Here is a 21,661-nt window from a genome sequence, read left to right as displayed (position 1 = left end):
AGTTTCTGGTAGAATTTCTTTGACGGAAGTCAGAATCGCCCCCAGAGCTGCTGTTTAGTGATGAGCGAACGCACTCGCTACTGCTCGAGATGCTCGGCGCTCTGCGAGTATTTCCGGAGTTGCTCGGCGGGAGCTCGGGTCCCCTCCCTGCATGTTTGGCGCTCTTTACAGAACCAATGAACATGCAGGGATTGCCGCAGCCATGCACTGTAATGCCGTAGCGATGTTGGTTGTGGCATTACAGTGATTGGCTGGCCGCACAGCATCATCAGGTCTATATCAGACCGGGCGCCGCCATGCTCGTCATAGTCACTACAGATCAGACAGTGTAGGGAGAGCTGCTGCTGAGCTAGGGAGAGATTTGCTTTTTTATAGTTAGTATAGGTATTCCACAACATATATACACTGTGTTCCAAATTATTATGCAAATAATATTTTCTCAGATTTTCCCACATTCCCTCTATGAATTGCAGTCATTGTAATTTTCCAGTCCAATAACTATTCGAGTACAATTGAAAGGTTTTTGTATAAACTGCCGATGATAACAGGAGATTTTTAAAAAATAAAACACTCAAACTGCACTCAAAATGCATGTTCCAAATTATTATGCCCAGCAGAGGTTTCAACCTTTTCATTTTAATAAAGAACAAAAAAATGGTCATTTGTGAAATTCTAAGCATTAGCCGGTTATTACACACTGAAATCAAGCAGTTTTCAACTCAAAACTTTATTCTAGGTGATGTTACATTTGCACATAGGACCCCTTGTTCGAAAGGAGCTTCTGAACTCTCTCGTCCATTGAATTTGTCAGGTTTTGGATGGTTTCTGCTTCAATTGTTTGCATGAGGACAGAATACGCTAACAGAGCTGTTGCTTAGATGTGAACTGCCTCCCGCCATCATAGACACTCCTTTTGATGATGCTCCAGAGGTTCTCAATGGGGTAGAGGTCAGGGGAGCATGGGGGTCACACCATAAGTTTGTCCCCTTTTATGCCCATAGCAGCCAGAGATGCAGATGTGTTATGTGCAGCATGAGACCGGGCATTATCAGGCATGAAATGATCTTGCTGCGGAATACACGGTTCTTCTTCTTGAACCATGGCAGGAAGTGCTGTTTGAGAAACTCCACATACATTATGGAGTTCATCTTTACCCCTTCAGGGATCCTAAAAGGGCCGACAATCTCTCTCCCCATGATTCCAGCCCAAAACAGGCAGGAAGAAGCAGTGTGGTGGCCGCAGACTGAAGGAGGGCAACCGTTCCCTGTAACACCAACACGAAGGAAGCTGCCAGTACAACTGTTAGGTCTTCCCGAGTCTGGTTAATAACCCCAAAAAGGCCATTTGCACCACCTGCCAGGCCAGCATCAGCAGGGGTGGCAAAACTACCAGCCTGACCTCCACCAGCATGATCAGGCACATGGCAGCAAAGCACCGACTAAGTGGGCCGATCCGCAGGGTCCAGGAACAGTGTCTGTGGGTGACACCACTGCTTATTTCGCTGTTGTGCATGCAAGCCAATCCCCTGAGGCGCGGGGTACTCTCACAAGGAGTGCAAAGTTTTGGGAAGATGCTGAGGGAGTACCTTGCCGACCGTACCAACGTCCTCCGTGATTCCTCTGTGCCTTATAATTATTGGGCATCCAAGCTGGATACGTGGAATGAACTGGCTCTCTATGCCTTGGAGGTCCTGGCCTGCCCTGCCGCCAGCGTTTTATCAGAGCGGGTTTTTAGTGCCGCTGGTGGAATTATAACTGATAAGCGCATCCGCCTGTCAACTGACAATGCTGACAGGCTGACTCTTATAAAAATGAACAAGGGCTGGATTGGGCCAGACTTCTCAACACCACCGAATGATAGCAGCGTAACATAAACTCAAATCCAGCGTCTTTTTTTTGGGAGGTCTAACTCTATTCCCATGCACCTCTGTCTTCACACCCAGACATGGGTATACGCTTCCTGATTGTGTCTATTTGCTCTTGTCCTCCTCCTTCTCCGCATCCTCCACCACCATATCACAATCATATGTACCATATCAACATATCTATGTCTCTTGCAAGGGGCATTGGAGTTCCTCTAAATTTTTGGCAGCCGTTGCATTCACTGCTTACAAAATAACACTATGGGAGACCCACTTCCTAATAATGGGAACATTGTTTTCAGGAGGCCCTCCGCCCTCTACGTCTCTTGCAAGGGGCATTGGAGTTCCTCCAAATTTTAAGCAGCCATTGCTTCACTGCATACGCAATAACAGTATGGGAGACCCACTCGTTAATAATGGGAACAACAAAGCATAGCCGGCTGATGTCTCTCTAACAATAGTGAGGGCCAACTGCTGGCCCTTTAAGAATAGTAAGGGCCGCCTGATGGCCCTATAAAAATAGGCTTTGTGACTTTCAGAGTCCCTCCATTATAAATTAAACAGGATGTGTCTGATGATGTGTCATACACCACATGGCCAGATAAGGTTGTAAAATGTTAAAATGACATTTCCCGGTGAATGCATTTGTCACGGTTGAAAGCAATGCAAAAGTGCAAAAACACATCAAAAACGCTATGTGTGAACATAGCCCAAGGTATGGAGGAGCATTATTGTTTTTGGTTATTTATTTTGCCTTATATACAAGTCATTACCCTGGAAAGGATGTTCCTTAACATATTTCCCAGGAAAATCCATTTTGGTTTAGTTTTTGTATGTTTTATTGTCCGTAAAAGTAGCGTAATACTCTGACAACGTTGTTGACAGCAGTGACCTGGGAGTCAGAAATGCTTCCAGGGGTCTTCCCCATGCTGTTCCCATGTCATTTGAGCACTGTTCCCATCAATTTGGGCAATTTTTAGGCCCTCTGCAGACCACCGGGGGGAGCCGCCTGAAAAATGCTTGAGTTTCCCATAGACTTACATTGGGCTCGTTACTTGGACCGAGCACCCGAGTATTCCAATGTGCTCGACCCGAGCAACGAGCACCCGAGCATTTTAGTGCTCGCCCATCATTACTGCTGATCTGATGTGATCGGCCTCCACCCTCATAGATCTTCTGCTGAGGACACTCCAAAGGTTCTCAGTAGGGCTGAGGTCAGGGGAGGGTGGTGGCTGCACCATGAGTTTCTCTCCTCTATGACTATAGCAGCCAATGACTCGGAGGTTTCTTTGCAGCATGAGATGAGACATTGTCAGCGTGAAGAGGATTCTTCTACGGACGGCGCGGTTCTTCTGTTTATACCAAGGAAGAAAGTGGTCGGTCAGAAACTCTATAGACTTTGCCAAGATCATTTTTGTTACGGGTCCGGGTGGTGGAGCCTCTGTGCTTCAGTGCAAGGAGGGACCAGAGGGGGGTGATTAAGTGCCTACTCCAACTCCGTGAACCAGGGAGGGGCCGGGCAGGTGGACCAGGTGCCACTCTGGGACCGACCTTGTGTGAGAGCAGGCGACTCCCACGGGTCAGATGGCAGGAACTGACCGGTACAGCGGATGAGCACGGCAGGAAGGCTGACGGGTGGTCCGGGTAGATAAGCAGGCAGGTACGGCCGATAGCCAGACAGGCGCTCCGGGAAGGCAAGCAGGCGGGCATGACAGGTAACTGGCAAGTGCTCCAGGTAGGCAGGCTGGGGGCACAACAGGTAACTGGCAGGTGCTCCAGGTAGGCAGGCTGGGGGCACAACAGGTAACTGGCAGGTGCTCCAGGTAGGCAGGCTGGGGGCACGACAGGTAACTGGCAGGTGCTCCAGGTAGGCAGGCTGGCGGGCACGACAGGTAACTGGCAGGTGCTCCAGGTAAGCATGCTGGCGGGCACGACAGGTAACTGGCAGGTGCTCCAGGTAGGCAGGCTGGCGGGCACGGCAGGTAACTGGCAGGTGCTCAAGGTAAGCAGGCTGGCGGGCACGACAGGTAACTGGCAGGTGCTCCAGGTAAGCAGGCTGGCGGGCACGACAGGTAACTGGCAGGTGCTCCAGGTAGGCAGGCTGGCGGGCACGGCAGGTAACTGGCAGGTGCTCAAGGTAAGCAGGCTGGCGGGCACGACAGGTAACTGGCAGGTGCTCCAGGTAAGCAGGCTGGCGGGCACGACAGGTAACTGGCAGGTGCTCCAGGTAGGCAGGCTGGCGGGCACGGCAGGTAACTGGCAGGTGCTCCAGGTAGGCAGGCTGGCGGGCACGACAGGTAACTGGCAGGTGCTCCAGGTAAGCAGGCTGGCGGGCACGACAGGTGACTGGCAGGTGCTCCAGGTAAGCAGGCTGGCTGGCACGGCAGGTAACTGGCAGGTGCTCCAGGTAAGCAGGCTGGCGGGCACGACAGGTACCCGGCAGACTGGCAGGCAGAACTATAGACAGACTGGTGGGCAGGACTGACTGGCAGCGGGACCTGAGGGCTGAAGCAAGTGTTAGCTCACGGAACAACAACCTTGCACAGGCACCTCCATTTTGGAGGAGGTGCCTTATATAGGAGAAGTCCTCCGGCCATTGGCCGGGGACTTTTTAGGACGGCGCGTGCGGCCCCTTTAAGAGGGGGGGGGAGCGCGCGCACCCTAAGCACAGTGCCCGGGAAGCTACGCGCGGTGTGTGCCACAGGAGCAGGAAGACGCCGGACCTGGATCGCGGCGGTGAGGGGAATGGCATATCTGCCCGGCAGGAGGCAGAGACGCCGATGCTACAATTTTCACACCTTCAGCGACCCTAAAGGGGCGACCAGCTCTCCCCGTGATTCCAGCCCAAAACATGATTCCGCCACCTCCTCGCTGACGTCGCAGCCTTGTTGGGACATGGAGGCCGTCCACCAACCAGCCACTACTCCATGCATCTGGACCATCCAGGGTTACCGGCATCACCAGAAAACATGAAACATGGCTGGTTTACAATGAGTCTTCATGTATTTTGGGGCCACTGCAGGCGTCTCTGCTTCTGAGCGCTGTTTAGGGGCGGCCGAATAATAGAATTATGCACAGCTGCAGCCTCTGCAGGATCCGAAACCTTGAGGTTCGCAGACTCCAGGTGCTCCAGCAGCTTCACATACCTGACTGCTGCTTTGTAATGGGATTTTAGCAGCTGCTCTCTTAATCCGATGGCTTTATCTGCAGGAACCTTCCTCATTATGCCTTTATCTGCAGGAACCTGTCTGTGATCTATATAGGCCACAAATCTCTTCACAGTACGATGATCATGCTTAAGTTTCCGTGAAATATCTAATGTTTTCATACCTTGTTCGAGGCTTTGCACTATGTGACGCTATTTGGCAGCAGAGATCCTTTTTCTTTCCATATTGCTGGAAACCTGCGGCTGCTTAATAATGTGGAACATCCTACTTAAGGAGTTTTCCTTTAATTGGACACCTGGCAGCTAATTATCACAGGGGTCTGAGATTGATGTCAGTGATCCAAAGACCCCGAGACATAAACCGTCCATGAGGTTATGGGAAAAACACAAAATTACATCTTTATAACACTCATGTCCAATCTGCAGAATAATTTGGACCGTGGTGTGCTGCAGCACAGAGGAATGTAACGCTTGTATCTCTGCTGCAGCACAGAGGAACGTAACGCTTGTATATTGTATCTCTGCTGCAGCTGAACCTCCACCACGCACAGATTCTTGCTTTATACAAACACATGTGGATTATATGTGGCCACAACATAGTGCCCCCTGGTGGCAGCTACAAAGAAGGGACCCTACACAGAAAAATGAGTCTTACACTGGGACCAGACAAGTGTATGATAAAAAATCCAGAGATAAACAGCCCCTTTTCCTCGTAGCCCCCTCCCATCTGTCATCCGTATGTCCGTATTTATACTGCAGCAGTTACAACCATTCAGCTTCCTACGATAATAACTGCAATGTATCTGGAAAAAGCAGACGCAACATGGATGAACCATATGGAACCGTGCGGGAGCCATTATTACTATTATCCATAGACTTGACGAGTGGCATCCGGAATACGGAAGGGACGAAACCTGCTGCGATATTTTGTCACATGGACGCTCGGCCATTGTCAAAAACTCTCGCCTGAGCAGCATTGATCTGTGGTGTGTGACACCCGAGTATAAGAAAATAAAAAGTGCAGAACTTCTCTCCATCACAAAACCAGAACCGGACAGTCTGTGCCTGCCATCCCCGCGCTGTCTGTGCCTGCCATCCCCGCGCTGTCTGTGCCTGCCATCCCCGCGCTGTCTGTTCCTGCCATCCCCGCGCTGTCTGTGCCTGCCATCCCCGCGCTGTCTGTTCCTGCCATCCCCGCGCTGTCTGTGCCTGCCATCCCCGCGCTGTCTGTGCCTGCCATCCCCGCGCTGTCTGTGCCTGCCGTCCCCGCGCTGTCTGTGCCTGCCGTCCCCGCGCTGTCTGTGCCTGCCGTCCCCGCGCTGTCTGTTCCTGCCGTCCCCGCGCTGTCTGTGCCTGCCGTCCCCGCGCTGTCTGTGCCTGCCGTCCCCGCGCTGTCTGTGCCTGCCGTCCCCGCGCTGTCTGTGCCTGCCGTCCCCGAGCTGTCTGTTCCTGCCGTCCCCGCGCTGTCTGTGCCTGCCGTCCCCGCGCTGTCTGTGCCTGCCGTCCTCGCGCTGTCTGTGCCTGCCGTCCCCGCGCTGTCTGTTCCTGCCGTCCCCGCGCTGTCTGTGCCTGCCGTCCCCGCGCTGTCTGTGCCTGCCGTCCCCGCGCTGTCTGTGCCTGCCGTCCCCGCGCTGTCTGTGCCTGCCGTCCCCGCGCTGTCTGTGCCTGCCGTCCCCGCGCTGTCTGTTCCTGCCGTCCCCGCGCTGTCTGTGCCTGCCGTCCCCGCGCTGTCTGTGCCTGCCGTCCCCGCGCTGTCTGTGCCTGCCGTCCCCGCGCTGTCTGTTCCTGCCGTCCCCGCGCTGTCTGTGCCTGCCGTCCCCGCGCTGTCTGTGCCTGCCGTCCCCGCGCTGTCTGTTCCTGCCGTCCCCGCGCTGTCTGTTCCTACCGTCCCCGCGCTGTCTGTGCCTGCCGTCCCCGCGCTGTCTGTTCCTGCCGTCCCCGCGCTGTCTGTACCTGCCGTCCCCGCGCTGTCTGTGCCTGCCGTCCCCGCGCTGTCTGTGCCTGCCGTCCCCGCGCTGTCTGTGCCTGCCGTGCCCGCGCTGTCTGTTCCTGCCGTCCCCGCGCTGTCTGTGCCTGCCGTCCCCGCGCTGTCTGTTCCTGCCGTCCCCGCGCTGTCTGTTCCTGCCGTCCCCGCGCTGTCTGTTCCTGCCGTCCCCGCGCTGTCTGTTCCTGCCGTCCCCGCGCTGTCTGTTCCTGCCCTCCTCGCGCTGTCTGTGCCTGCCATCCCCGCGCTGTCTGTTCCTGCCATCCCCGCGCTGTCTGTGCCTGCCATCCCCGCGCTGTCTGTGCCTGCCATCCCCGCGCTGTCTGTGCCTGCCATCCCCGCGCTGTCTGTGGCTGCCATCCCCGCGCTGTCTGTTCCTGCCATCCCCGCGCTGTCTGTGGCCGCCATCCCCGCGCTGTCTGTTCCTGCCATCCCCGCGCTGTCTGTGCCTGCCATCCCCGCGCTGTCTGTGCCTGCCATCCCCGCGCTGTCTGTGCCTGCCATCCCCGCGCTGTCTGTTCCTGCCGTCCCCGCGCTGTCTGTTCCTGCCGTCCCCGCGCTGTCTGTTCCTGCCGTCCCCGCGCTGTCTGTTCCTGCCGTCCCCGCGCTGTCTGTTCCTGCCCTCCTCGCGCTGTCTGTGCCTGCCATCCCCGCGCTGTCTGTTCCTGCCATCCCCGCGCTGTCTGTGCCTGCCATCCCCGCGCTGTCTGTGCCTGCCATCCCCGCGCTGTCTGTGCCTGCCATCCCCGCGCTGTCTGTGGCTGCCATCCCCGCGCTGTCTGTTCCTGCCATCCCCGCGCTGTCTGTGGCCGCCATCCCCGCGCTGTCTGTGCCTGCCATCCCCGCGCTGTCTGTGCCTGCCATCCCCGCGCTGTCTGTGGCCGCCATCCTCGCGCTGTCTGTGCCTGCCATCCCCGCGCTGTCTGTTCCTGCCATCCCCGCGCTGTCTGTGCCTGCCATCCCCGCGCTGTCTGTGCCTGCCGTCCCCGCGCTGTCTGTGCCTGCCGTCCCCGCGCTGTCTGTTCCTGCCGTCCCCGCGCTGTCTGTGGCCGCCATCCCCGCGCTGTCTGTGCCTGCCATCCCCGCGCTGTCTGTTCCTGCCATCCCCGCGCTGTCTGTGCCTGCCATCCCCGCGCTGTCTGTGCCTGCCATCCCCGCGCTGTCTGTGCCTGCCATCCCCGCGCTGTCTGTGCCTGCCATCCCCGCGCTGTCTGTTCCTGCCATCCCCGCGCTGTCTGTGCCTGCCATCCCCGCGCTGTCTGTGCCTGCCATCCCCGCGCTGTCTGTGCCTGCCATCCCCGCGCTGTCTGTGCCTGCCATCCCCGCGCTGTCTGTGCCTGCCATCCCCGCGCTGTCTGTGGCCGCCATCCCCGCGCTGTCTGTGCCTGCCATCCCCGCGCTGTCTGTTCCTGCCATCCCCGCGCTGTCTGTGCCTGCCATCCCCGCGCTGTCTGTGGCTGCCATCCCCGCGCTGTCTGTGGCTGCCATCCCCACGCTGTCTGTTCCTGCCATCCCCGCGCTGTCTGTGGCCGCCATCCCCGCGCTGTCTGTGCCTGCCATCCCCGCGCTGTCAGTGCCTGCCATCCCCGCGCTGTCTGTGCCTGCCATCCCCGCGCTGTCTGTGCCTGCCATCCCCGCGCTGTCTGTGCCTGCCATCCCCGCGCTGTCTGTTCTTGCCATCCCCGCGCTGTCTGTGGCCGCCATCCCCGCGCTGTCTGTGCCTGCCATCCCCGCGCTGTCTGTGCCTGCCATCCCCGCGCTGTCTGTGCCTGCCATCCCCGCGCTGTCTGTGGCCGCCATCCCCGCGCTGTCTGTGCCTGCCATCCCCGCGCTGTCTGTTCCTGCCATCCCCGCGCTGTCTGTGGCCGCCATCCCCGCGCTGTCTGTGGCCGCCATCCCCGCGCTGTCTGTGCCTGCCATCCCCGCGCTGTCTGTGCCTGCCATCCCCGCGCTGTCTGTGGCCGCCATCCCCGCGCTGTCTGTTCCTGCCATCCCCGCGCTGTCTGTGCCTGCCATCCCCGCGCTGTCTGTTCCTGCCATCCCCGCGCTGTCTGTGCCTGCCATCCCTGCGCTGTCTGTGCCTGCCATCCCCGCGCTGTCTGTGCCTGCCATCCCCGCGCTGTCTGTGGCCGCCATCCCCGCGCTGTCTGTTCCTGCCATCCCCGCGCTGTCTGTGCCTGCCATCCCCGCGCTGTCTGTTCCTGCCATCCCCGCGCTGTCTGTGCCTGCCATCCCTGCACTGTCTGTGCCTGCCATCCCCGCGCTGTCTGTGCCTGCCATCCCCGCGCTGTCTGTGACCTTCACCTTCACCATCACCTTGTATAGGTAATTTTTGTGACACATCTCCGTGATTTTTTTTAGAGAAACTTGGACCACGAACATGGGATCCGCTCCACAGATTGTAACGAGTGCGTGATCTGTCCATATCAGGAGAGACATGGCAGTGTGCACGGCGTGTGACGGAGGATGTGCGCACATTCAGCCAGAATTCACTCAGTAAACCTCTCCAATATCTCTGCTGTTTTTTATTCCACCTCTTTTTATCACCGTCTAGCTGTGGGATCATGAAGATTAGGGTCAGGAGTGCAGGTCGCACCCCCCGAGATCCTGGGCTATCAGAATACTGCAATAAGTGGCAGAATGTGGACGACCTCTCAGCCGCTCCGTCTTCTACTATTTCGTATTTGATAACAGAAGAAACAAGATATTAATGAAAGGTTCTGTACATGACCTATGCACGCCATCACGTGTGCAGATCATACATACACGCTCACATACATATACGCCACCACACATGCGTCATACACATACATCATATACATCGTCATCCATACTGTACACGTCATCATGCACTGTACATACACCATCATACATATACATGTACATCATCCTACTTACACACAACTCTACCCCCGGTCATGGAATTTCCTAGCAGTTTTCTTTCCGGTATATTAATGTTAGAAATCTCCATCATGACTCCAGTGTCCTCCAGGTGGCGCTCCTGCACTTATTTTCCCTCACATTGTGCATTGCCTAAAGTCCCAGGTGCACGGCTTGTGTACGGCTTGTGTACGGCTTGTGTACGGCTTGTGCACGGCTTGTGCACGGCTTGTTTATGGCTTGTGTACGGCTTGTGCACGGCTTGTTTATGGCTTGTGTACGGCTTGTGCACGGCTTGTGCACGGCTTGTTTATGGCTTGTGTACGGCTTGTGCACGGCTTGTGTACGGTTTGAGCACGGCTTGTGTACGGTTTGAGCACGGCTTGTGTACGGTTTGTTTATGGCTTGTGTACGGCTTGTGCACGGCTTGTTTATGGCTTGTGCACGGCTTGTGCACAGCTTGTGTAAGGTTTGTTTATGGCTTGTGTACGGTTTGTGCACGGCTTGTGTAAGGTTTGTTTATGGCTTGTGTACGGTTTGTGCACAGCTTGTGTAAGGTTTGTTTATGGCTTGTGTACGGTTTGTGCACGGCTTGTGTACGGCTTGTTTATGGCTTGTGTACGGCTTGTTTATGGCTTGTGTACGGCTTGTTTATGGCTTGTGTACGGCTTGTGTGCGGTTTGTGCACGGCTTGTTTATGGTTTGTGTACGGCTTGTTTATGGCTTGTGTACGGTTTGTGCACGGCTTGTGTACGGCTTGTTTATGGTTTGTGTACGGCTTGTTTATGGCTTGTGTACAGCTTGTGTACGGTTTGTGCACGGCTTGTGTACGGCTTGTTTATGGCTTGTGTACGGCTTGTTTATGGCTTGTGTACGGCTTGTTTATGGCTTGTGTACGGCTTGTTTAAGGCATGTGTACGGTTTGTGCACGGCTTGTGTACGGCTTGTTTATGGTTTGTGTACGGCTTGTTTATGGCTTGTGTACAGCTTGTGTACGGTTTGTGCACGGCTTGTGCACGGCTTGTGTACGGCTTGTTTATGGCTTGTGTATGGCTTGTTTATGGCTTGTGTACGGCTTGTGTACGGCTTGTGCACGGCTTGTTTATGGCTTGTGTACGGCTTGTTTATGGCTTGTGTACGGCTTGTTTATGGCTTGTGTACGGCTTGTGCACGGCTTGTTTATGGCTTGTGCACGGCTTGTTTATGGCTTGTGTACGGCTTGTTTATGGCTTGTGTACGGCTTGTTTATGGCTTGTGTACGGTTTGTGCACGGTTTGTTTATGGTTTGTGTACGGCTTGTTTATGGCTTGTGTACAGCTTGTGTACGGTTTGTGCACGGCTTGTGTACGGCTTGCTTATGGCTTGTGTACGGCTTGTTTATGGCTTGTGTACGGCTTGTGCACGGCTTGTTTAAGGCTTGTGTACGGTTTGTGCACGGCTTGTGTACGGCTTGTTTATGGTTTGTGTACGGCTTGTTTATGGCTTGTGTACAGCTTGTGTACGGTTTGTGCACGGCTTGTGCACGGCTTGTGTACGGCTTGTGTACGGCTTGTTTATGGCTTGTGTACGGCTTGTTTATGGCTGTGTACGGCTTGTGCACGGCTTGTGTAAGGTTTGTTTATGGCTTGTGTACGGTTTGTGCACAGCTTGTGTAAGGTTTGTTTATGGCTTGTGTACGGTTTGTGTACGGCTTGTGTACGGCTTGTTTATGGCTTGTGTACGGCTTGTTTATGGCTTGTGTACGGCTTGTGTGCGGTTTGTGCACGGCTTGTTTATGGTTTGTGTACGGCTTGTTTATGGCTTGTGTACGGTTTGTGTACGGCTTGTTTATGGTTTGTGTACGGCTTGTTTATGGCTTGTGTACAGCTTGTGTACGGTTTGTGCACGGCTTGTGTACGGCTTGTTTATGGCTTGTTTATGGCTTGTGTACGGCTTGTTTAAGGCATGTGTACGGTTTGTGCACGGCTTGTGTATGGCTTGTTTATGGTTTGTGTACGGCTTGTTTATGGCTTGTGTACAGCTTGTGTACGGTTTGTGCACGGCTTGTGTACGGCTTGTTTATGGCTTGTGTACGGCTTGTGCACGGCTTGTGTACGGCTTGTGCACGGCTTGTACACGGCTTGTGCACGGCTTGTACACGGCTTGTGCACGGCTTGTGCACGGCTTGTTTATGGCTTGGGCACGGCTTGTTTATGGCTTGTGTACGGCTTGTTTATGGCTTGTGTACGGCTTGTGCACGGCTTGTTTATGGCTTGTGCATGGCTTGTGTACGGTTTGTGCACGGCTTGTGCACGGCTTGTTTATGGCTTGTGTACGGCTTGTTTATGGCTTGTGTACGGCTTGTGCACGGCTTGTTTATGGCTTGTGCACGGCTTGTGCACGGTTTGTGTACGGTTTGTGCACGGCTTGTGCACGGCTTGTTTATGGCTTGTGCACGGCTTGTGTACGGCTTGTGTACGGTTTGTGCACGGCTTGTTTATGGCTTGTTTATGGCTTGTGTACGGCTTGTGCACGGCTTGTGTACGGCTTGTGCACGGCTTGTGCACGGCTTGTGCACGGCTTGTGTAGCTGACGGTTTCTTAGGCCTCTTTGCAAATTGTCTCTTCAGAGAGGAAGAGGACCAGAACTCTAGCGCCACCTACAGGAAGTAGCGATCCTAAAAGTCAACAGCGACCCTTTGACGAGCCTTGTCACATGACTTAGGATATAAGCCAGAACCAGAAACTCAATTTGCAGACGCTGTGTTTCGGGGCACTGCCCCTCGTCAGTGCAAAGTGTGAGTTCTGGTCTGGCTGGGTGAGAGGCGTCAGACCGGTATCTAGGGGTAACATTTCTCCGTGCGGAGAGCGACATGTTGAGCACATCAGGTGAGGAGACATTAGGGCTCTTTCACACGTCAGTATCTCCGGTACGAGTGGTGACAGTTTCCACACGTACCGGAGACACTGACACACGTAGACACATTCAAATCTATGGGTCTGCGCACACGTCAGAGTGTTTCCACGGACCGTGTGTCCATGTGCTCCACACACTGACGTTATTTACATGCTGCACAGTCTGCACAATGTCTCACGCTGAACACACGGATGACACCAGTGTGACACGGACCGGCGCCTGGGAATCAGTGTATAGTTAGCGCTGTTCCCAAGCGCCGGGTGCTGAACGCTGTCCTCATCATTGTTTCTTGCTCACGTTGTGATCAGCGCCAGGAAGAGACAATGTTGGGAGTAGTAGTGTCTGCTCCCGCAGTGTCCCTGTGTAAAAATAATAAAATCCTTATATTCGCCTGTCCGGAGAGGTCCCCCGCTGTAATCCTGTGACTGCTGACGCCGAGGAGAATGAGCGGCTCCAGCACTGAGTGACAGGACACCGCTCCTGAGCTCAGCGCCGCTCCGGGGCCCACTCGCTGGAGTGGCTCACTCTCCCCGGCTCCTCAGCGTCAGCGCTCAGAGGATTACAGCCAGAGTATTCGGTCAGTATTCGGTCAGTATTTTTTCTCAGGAGCCAAAACCAGGAGAGGAACAATCAGAGGAAAGGTCTAATAGAAACAAGTCACCAATTCTGCATTTATCACCCCCTCCTGGTTTTGGCTCCCACTCCTGAGATAAAATACTGACCGAATACTGATAGTGGGAACGCAGCCTTAGGACTCGCTCTCACTTGTGATGCAATTGGACAAGTGACATCCAATAAAAAATCGTATTTCACTCGCCCCAGTGTTACCCTATGGGGCAGCGCACATCTGCGATTATGTTCTCATGCCGATTCGGCAGCATGCTGTGGTTGCATCCTGAAATCGGATTGTACGCACCCATATAAGCCCGTGTGAAACATCGCACTGCACTCGGATATTACTCGAGTGCAGCACGATTCCCGCCGATGCCAGCAACAGAGGAGATGAAGGAACTGATTTCTCCTTCCCCTCCGCCGCTGTGCTGAGATCCGCTCTGTGCGAGAGGATCGGGGCCCGGAGCACTGATATTCGGCTGACACTCGCAGCAGAGCAGGAGCCAAATGTCGCTAGTCTATCGCATCGGATGCCGTACGCTAGTGGGACCCCGGCCTCACAGTTGTAGCCAGAACACACAATACTCAGCCATAAACTCGCTGACAACAAGGCTGATACATTGTAGCAAACGCGCTGGAGATCTGGGCTCACAGAGCACTGTTCACACTTGTGTGTATCCTCTTCTCAGCTGACGGCAGGGCGGCCATGGACTGGGTCAGCAGTGGTTTCATTCCCTGACAGCTGGTGGACATATTCAAACAAGAGAGAAATTGACATACAAGGTCCATTAGAAAGTTGTAAAAAGTTTTATTTACCCCGGGATGAATTCTGTAATCAGAAAACTTCAAGGATCCATCAGATCAGAGGATGACACTTTGCCCAGACCTATTACTTCATAAAGGTGAGGGTTTGTTACAATGTATCAGTGCAGTAAACAAGCCAGAAGCAGCTGAAATCTCTCCTGTCCTGATACAATGTATCACTGCAGATGAAAAGTCAAAGTGGACTGGATACAACTGGAACAAACCTCCTGCTGTGAGGAGCGTTAGCTCTGTGCTCTGGGATGTAGGCTCTTAATTCAATGACCACAAGCAGAGGTATAGGGACTGTGCAGACATGGACCCCAATACTACAATTACGTGTGAGTGCAGCTCTTAAAGGGCCCTCTTACAGGCACATGTTATTGGGGGGATCTAGGAGCTGGGCCCCCATTGATTTTACGAATGAAGGTGGCCACAACTCTACAGATTGCTCCTGGATGTCCTTTTACAACAAGGGAATATAAGACTGATGGAGTGCCCCTTTAATTCAGCGGAGATTATCAAAACTAATGCAAGGAAAAAGTGACCAATCAGACGTCTCTGCACAGTGTCCTCCGACCTCCGGACTCCTCCAAGAAACTGCATCACGGGGAAAGCTATGGGCGCAGTCACATCTGATGGGAGCGGAGGGGTCAGTAAGGGATGTAATCAACAGATCAGCTGCAGCTCTGGAGGTGACTGGAGGATAAGACACGATGTAACAGCAGAATAGTAAGTGCAGCTCTGGAGGTGACTGGAGGATAAGACGTGATGTAACAGCAGAATAGTGACTGCAGCTCTGGAGGTGGCTGGAGGATGAGAGACGATGTAACAGCAGAATAGTGACTGCAGCTCTGGAGGTGACTGGAGGATAAGACACGATGTAACAGCAGAATAGTAAGTGCAGCTCTGGAGATGACTGGAGGATAAGACATGATGTAACAGCAGAATAGTGACTGCAGCTCTGGAGGTGACTGGAGGATAAGACATGATGTAACAGCAGAATAGTGACTGCAGCTCTGGAGGTGGCTGGAGGATGAGAGACGATGTAACAGCAGAATAGTGACTGTAGCTCTGGAGGTGACTGGAGGATAAGACACGATGTAACAGCAGAATAGTGACTGCAGCTCTGTAGGTGACTGGAGGATAAGACACGATGTAACAGCAGAATAGTGACTGCAGCTCTGGAGGTGACTGGAGGATAAGACACGATGTAACAGCAGAATAGTGACTGCAGCTCTGGAGGTGACTGGAGGATAAGACACTATGTAACAGCAGAATAGTAAGTGCAGCTCTGGAGGTGAAAGGAGGATAAGACATGATGTAACAGCAGAATAGTGAGTGCAGCTCTGGGGGTGACTGGAGAAGACACATTGTAACAGCCGAATAGTGACTGCAGCTCTGGAGGTGACTGGAGAAGACACATTGTAACAGCCGAATAGTGACTGCAGCTCTGGAGGTGACTGGAGAAGACACATTGTAACAGCCGAATAGTGACTGCAGCTCTGGGGTGACTGGAGGATAAGACATGATGTAACAGCAGAATAGTGACTGAAGCTCTGGAGGTGACTGGAGGATAAGACATGATGTAACAGCAGAATAGTGACTGCAGCTCTCGAGGTGACTGAAGGATAAGACACAATGTAACAGCAGAATAGTGAGTGCAGCTCTGGAGGTGACTGAAGGATAAGACATGATGTAACAGCAGAATAGTGACTGCAGCTCTGGAGGTGACTGGAGGATATTAAAAAAAAAATATATATGTGATCAGGGTGTTTTGATTGGTGGAGGAGGCTGGTTATATGGAGTCGTCACCAATGTCGGGGCTATGGCGGCTATTAGGAATATATCGCGTTGTGTATGGATGGCGTTGTACAATCCTTAATATGGGGGAAAGTTCAGAATTTACCAGATTGTCGCCGGCTATATACAACATTTGACGCATGGAGCAGCCCAGGCCTCGTGTCATGGGTGTCATACCTGGTGCAGACATGGTGCGCCCACGGCGAGGTGTGTGGCCCACAGCGAGGTGTATGGTCCTCGACGAGGTGTGTAGCCCACGGCGAGGTGTATGGTCCTCGACGAGGTGTATGCCCACGGTGAGGTGTGTGGCCCACGGCGAGGTGTATGCCCACGGTGAGGTGTGTGGCCCACAGCGAGGTGTATGCCCACGGTGAGGTGTGTGGCCCACGGCGAGGTGTATGCCCACGGTGAGGTGTGTGGCCCACGGCGAGGTGTATGCCCACGGCGAGGTGTGTGGCCCACAGCGAGGTGTATGGTCCTCGACGAGGTGTGTGGCCCACGGCGAGGTGTATGCCCACGGTAAGGTGTGTGGCCCTCGGCGAGGTGTATGCCCACGGTGAGGTGTGTGGCCCACGGCGAGGTGTATGCCCACGGTGAGGTGTGTGGCCCACGGCGAGGTGTATGCCCACGGTGAGGTGTGTGGCCCACGGCGAGGTGTATGCCCACGGTGAGGTGTGTGGCCCACGGCGAGGTGTATGGTCCACAGCGAGGTGTATGCGCACAGCGAGGTGTGTAGCCCACGGCGAGGTGTGTGGTCCACGGCGAGGTGTGTGGTCCTCAACGAGGTGTATGCCCACGGCGAGGTGTATGGCCACGGTGAGGTGTGTGGTCCACGGCGAGGTGTATGGTCCTCGACGAGGTGTATGCCCACGGCGAGGTGTGTGGTCCACGGCGAGGTGTATGGTCCTCGACGAGGTGTATGCCCACGGCGAGGTGTATGCCCACGGCGAGGTGTGTGGTCCACGGCGAGGTGTATGGTCCTCGACGAGGTGTATGCCCACGGCGAGGTGTATGCCCACGGCGAGGTGTGTGGCCCACGGCGAGGTGTGTGGCCCACGTTTGGTTGGCGCTCCCCATTCCTACAGATGGCGGCTGTGACTATTTGTACGCTGTGGAGACAGATGACAACTCATCTACATCACGAGACCGGACCGGAGAGGATGCCATATAGTGCGGCGCTGCTGCAGATTGTCGCATCTTTCCTCCCGGTTGGTTCACGTTACATTAGTTAATCAGGCGCACTGTACGACTCCGCGCTGCTTTATAATCGCTTTACAGGTCGGAGGAGCTGAGTGCGTGTAACAGACCAGACCTGGCGCTCGGCGAGTGTGCGGCTCGTGTTGGCGGCTTCCTCTAAGGCCGTGTTCACATGTGCAGTAATCATCCGTTAGCGGATCCAGCAGCAGTCAGTGAGTTGTGCAGACACAACCTGGATCCGTTTCAAATGGCAGAAGAACGGACGTCTAATTACGGATCCTTTGTCTATGGACTTCAACGTTAACAAAACGGATCCAGTTGAATCAGTTTTTTAAAAACGGAGATAAAGGCTGTGTCTGCACGAGTCACTGATTGCTGCTGGATCCGTTAACGGATGATTACTGCACATGTGAACACAGCCTTATCCTCCTCGAGAGTCGTGTGAGTCTCTCGGGACTTTCTCCGCCATGTGACGGATCAGAGCTGCGACCGAAGACGCGGGCCTCATAACACAGAGCTGCGGTTTTGCTTTAATGTTGCAGCCGGTGCTACATCTGGCTCCGGCTTCGCTACCATTAACCCCTTCCACCCCCCAGGTGTAACGGTGCAGCAGCCGGAGGGTTGTACTCACAGGTGCAGCGCAGGCTCTTCCTGTAGATGCCCCAGATGAAGTCCCCGCAGAGGTCACACCAGGTGTACTGCGTGTGTGACGTGGGCTGGAAGTAGTGCCCTTTCCCTATTTTGCCGGGTGGCAGCGAGGCATCCTGTCCTGACACGACCCTTCTCCGCAGACTCCGCTGTAGGATGAGGGGCGCTCTGCCCGGGGGGATCCTCACCGCATTCGTCCGCTCCAGCCGGTGACCTCCTTTAGGGTTCCTGGTCAGATCCAACCCATCCAGCTCATCACATGGACTCAAGGTCTGCAGTTCTATCATCTCATAAGACATCCCATAAAGCTTGGGGTGAAGTCACCAGGGGTCAGGAGTGACCCCGACCTCTGACTCCACAACTTTTTGCTGTCTCTTTGCTGCGGTTCCTCCTCCCTTCTTCTCGCTCTTCTTTCTCATTTCTGGCTTCCTTCCCTCCTCCCCTCGGTCACATTCTTCCGTCTTTCTTTCTTCGCTTTCTTACAGTTTGAACTTCTCATCATCGATGGAAGAAAATGTTATCAGGGTCCCCAGGTCCGAGCTGCAGCAGGGGCTGTGGAGCCAGTGGGCTGTTGGCTGTGGGGGTCTCAGGAATTCACAGACCACCCCCTGAAGCTCAGTGTGGTGTCCGGAGCACCACAGTCTGGTGACAATCAGCAGGATGGACGGGTCTGGGATCTAATCTGGCCACGAAGGGGTTAGGGAAGCAATGCCAACAGCTGCTGCTGGGGTCCGGCTGGGGGAAATGAAGAGGGGACCTGGCAACTCCTGAAAAGTCTACAAAGATCCTGCAAAGTCAGGACAAAGAAAACCAAAAGTGGAGAAAAAGACGTCGCTCAGCCCAAAGTGACCGACGAAATCGCCTTGTAGGATGGAAAATGGTCTGGAGCAAAGGAGAACGTCAGCAGCAGGCGGCGGCGGAGATATGGAGGGGGGAGGAGACCCGGCCCCTGCCCCACAAAGACCCCGGCCCCTGCCCCACACAGCCCCGACCGCTGCCCCACACAGACCCCGGCTGCTGCCCCACAAAGACCCCAGCTGCTGCCCCACACAGCCCCGGCCGCTGCCCCACACAGACCCCGGCCGCTGCCCCACACAGACCCCGGCCGCTGCCCCACACAGACCCCGGCCGCTGCCCCACAAAGACCCCGGCTGCTGCCCCACACAGACCCCGGCCCCTGCCCCACACAGCCCCGGCTGCTGCCCCACACAGACCCCGGCCCCTGCCCCACACAGCCCCGGCCGCTGCCCCACACAGCCCCGGCCGCTGCCCCACACAGACCCCGGCCCCTGCCCCACACAGACCCCGGCCCCTGCCCCACACAGACCCCAGCTGCTGCCCCACACAGACCCGGCCCCTGCCCCACAAAGACCCCGGCCCCTGCCCCACAAAGACCCCGGCCCCTGCCCCACAAAGACCCCAGCTGCTGCCCCACACAGACCCCGGCCCCTGCCCCACACAGCCCCGGCCGCTGCCCCACACAGCCCCGGCCGCTGCCCCACACAGACCCCGGCCCCTGCCCCACACAGACCCCGGCCCCTGCCCCACACAGACCCCAGCTGCTGCCCCACACAGACCCCAGCTGCTGCCCCACACAGACCCGGCCCCTGCCCCACAAAGACCCCGGCCCCTGCCCCACAAAGACCCCGGCCCCTGCCCCACAAAGACCCCAGCTGCTGCCCCACACAGACCCCGGCCCCTGCCCCACAAAGACCCCAGCTGCTGCCCCACACAGACCCCGGCCCCTGCCCCACAAAGACCCCGGATGCTGCCCCACAAAGACCCCGGCCGCTGCCCCACAAAGACCCCGGCCGCTGCCCCACACAGACCCCGGCCCCTGCCCCACAAAGACAACAGCTGCTGCCCCACACAGACCCCGGACGCTGCCCCACACAGACCCCGGCCCACACAGCCCCCAGCCACTGCCCCATGCAGACCCCGGACGCAGCCCCACACAGCCCCCCGCCGCTGCCCCACACAGACCCCGGCCCACACAGCCCCCGGCTGCTGCCCCACACAGCCCAAGGCCGCTGCCCCACACAGCCCCCAGACACTGCCCCATACAGCCCCCGGGCCCTGACACACAGACCCCTGCCCCACACAGCCCCCGGCCCCTGCCCCACACAGACCCTGGGCCCCTGCCCCACACAGCCCCCAGGCCCTGACACACAGACCCCTGCCCCACACAGACCCTGGGCCCCTGCCCCACACAGCCCCCGGCCGCTGCCCCACACAGTCCCCCGGCCGCTGCCCCACATAGCCCTCTGCCCCACACAGCCCCCGGCCCCTGCCCCACACAGACCTTGGCCCACACAGCCCCCTGCCCCACACAGCCCACGGGCCCCTGCCCCATACAGCCCCCGGGCCCCTGCCCCACACAGGCTCCGGGCCCCTGCCCCACACAGGCTCCGGGCCCCTGCCCCACACAGCCCCCGGGCCCCTGCTCCACAGAGCCCCAGGTCGCTGCCCCACAGAGCCCCCGGCCCCTGCCGCACACAGCCCCCGGCCCCTGCCCCACACAGCGCTCGGCCCCTGCCCCACACAGCGCTCGGCCCCTGCCGCACACAGCCCCCGGCCCCTGCCACACACAGCGCTCGGCCCCTGCCGCACACAGCCCCCGGCCCCTGCCCCACACAGCGCTCGGCCCCTGCCGCACACAGCCCCCGGCCCCTGCCGCACACAGCCCCCGGCCCCTGCCGCACACAGCGCTCGGCCCCTGCCGCACACAGCCCCCGGCCCCTGCCGCACACAGCCCCCTGCCGCACACAGCCCCCGGCCCCTGCCGCACACAGCCCCTGCCCCACACAGCGCTCGGCCCCTGCCGCACACAGCCCCCGGCCCCTGCCGCACACAGCCCCCGGCCCCTGCCGCACACAGCGCTCGGCCCCTGCCGCACACAGCCCCCGGCCCCTGCCCCACACAGCGCTCGGCCCCTGCCGCACACAGCCCCCGGCCCCTGCCGCACACAGCCCCCGGCCCCTGCCGCACACAGCCCCCGGCCCCTGCCGCACACCGCCCCCGGCCCCTGCCGCACACCGCCCCCGGCCCCTGCCGCACACAGCCCCCGGCCCCTGCCACACACCGCCCCCGGCCCCTGCCGCACACCGCCCCCGGCCCCTGCCGCACACAGCCCCAGTCTACATAGAAAAGAGCAAAAAACAAAACTAGATTAGTGAAAAGCCGGAATGTGGAGGCAGCGGCTGCGGTGACCAGAGGAGAGAGAAAAATGCTGAAAAGTTCCCTCAACCTGATGTTTGAGCAGCAAAAGAGCCCCAGGGGCCACACATCGTGCTCAGCACCACGCACTCTTACCTATAAATGTTGTAGCCAACTGTGACTGGGGTACGACAAGGAATACAATATGGGGGCTGGAATATGACGAGCGATACAACTTGGGGGCCGGGGTACGACGAGCGAAACAACATGGGGGCCAGGACACGATAAGAAATACCACATGGGGGGCCGGGCAACAATGAGTGATACCACATGGGGGCCAGGACACGACGAGGGATACAATATGGGAGCCGCAGTACGACAGCGAAACAACATGGGGGCAGGGGTACAACAAGCAAAACATGGGGGCTGGAGTACGACAAGTAATACAATATGGGGGATGGAGTTTAATGAGCGAAACATGGGGACCAAGATACAATGAATGAAACATGGGAGCTAAGGTAACGTGAGTGAAATGACATAGGGGGATGGTGTACGACTAGTGTATTACATAGGGGGAGACGAGCGATACAATATGGGAACCGGGGTATGGAGAATAATTCAAGATGGGTTATGGGGACTATTACACATTCCTTGGGGC

General features: G+C 56.7%; 1 protein-coding gene across 1 annotated transcript in view; it reads right to left on the bottom strand.

Annotated features, from left to right (window-relative positions):
- RASSF1 (Ras association domain family member 1) overlaps nucleotides 1–18,759 on the bottom strand; it is a 47,064-nt gene extending 28,305 nt beyond the window's left edge. The window contains exon 1 of the mRNA XM_073645155.1: nucleotides 17,831–18,759. Coding sequence (XP_073501256.1) covers nucleotides 17,831–18,146 — 316 coding nt within the window. The 5' untranslated portion in view covers nucleotides 18,147–18,759. The remainder of the gene's footprint in view (nucleotides 1–17,830) is intronic.
- Between the last annotated feature and the right edge of the window lie 2,902 nt (nucleotides 18,760–21,661).

Source organism: Phyllobates terribilis, unplaced genomic scaffold (assembly GCF_046119375.1).
Source record: "Phyllobates terribilis strain yellow unplaced genomic scaffold, ASM4611937v1 Scaffold_8__6_contigs__length_399053987, whole genome shotgun sequence".
Lineage (NCBI taxonomy): Eukaryota > Metazoa > Chordata > Amphibia > Anura > Dendrobatidae > Phyllobates > Phyllobates terribilis.
This window is presented reverse-complemented; position numbering and strand designations above follow the sequence as displayed.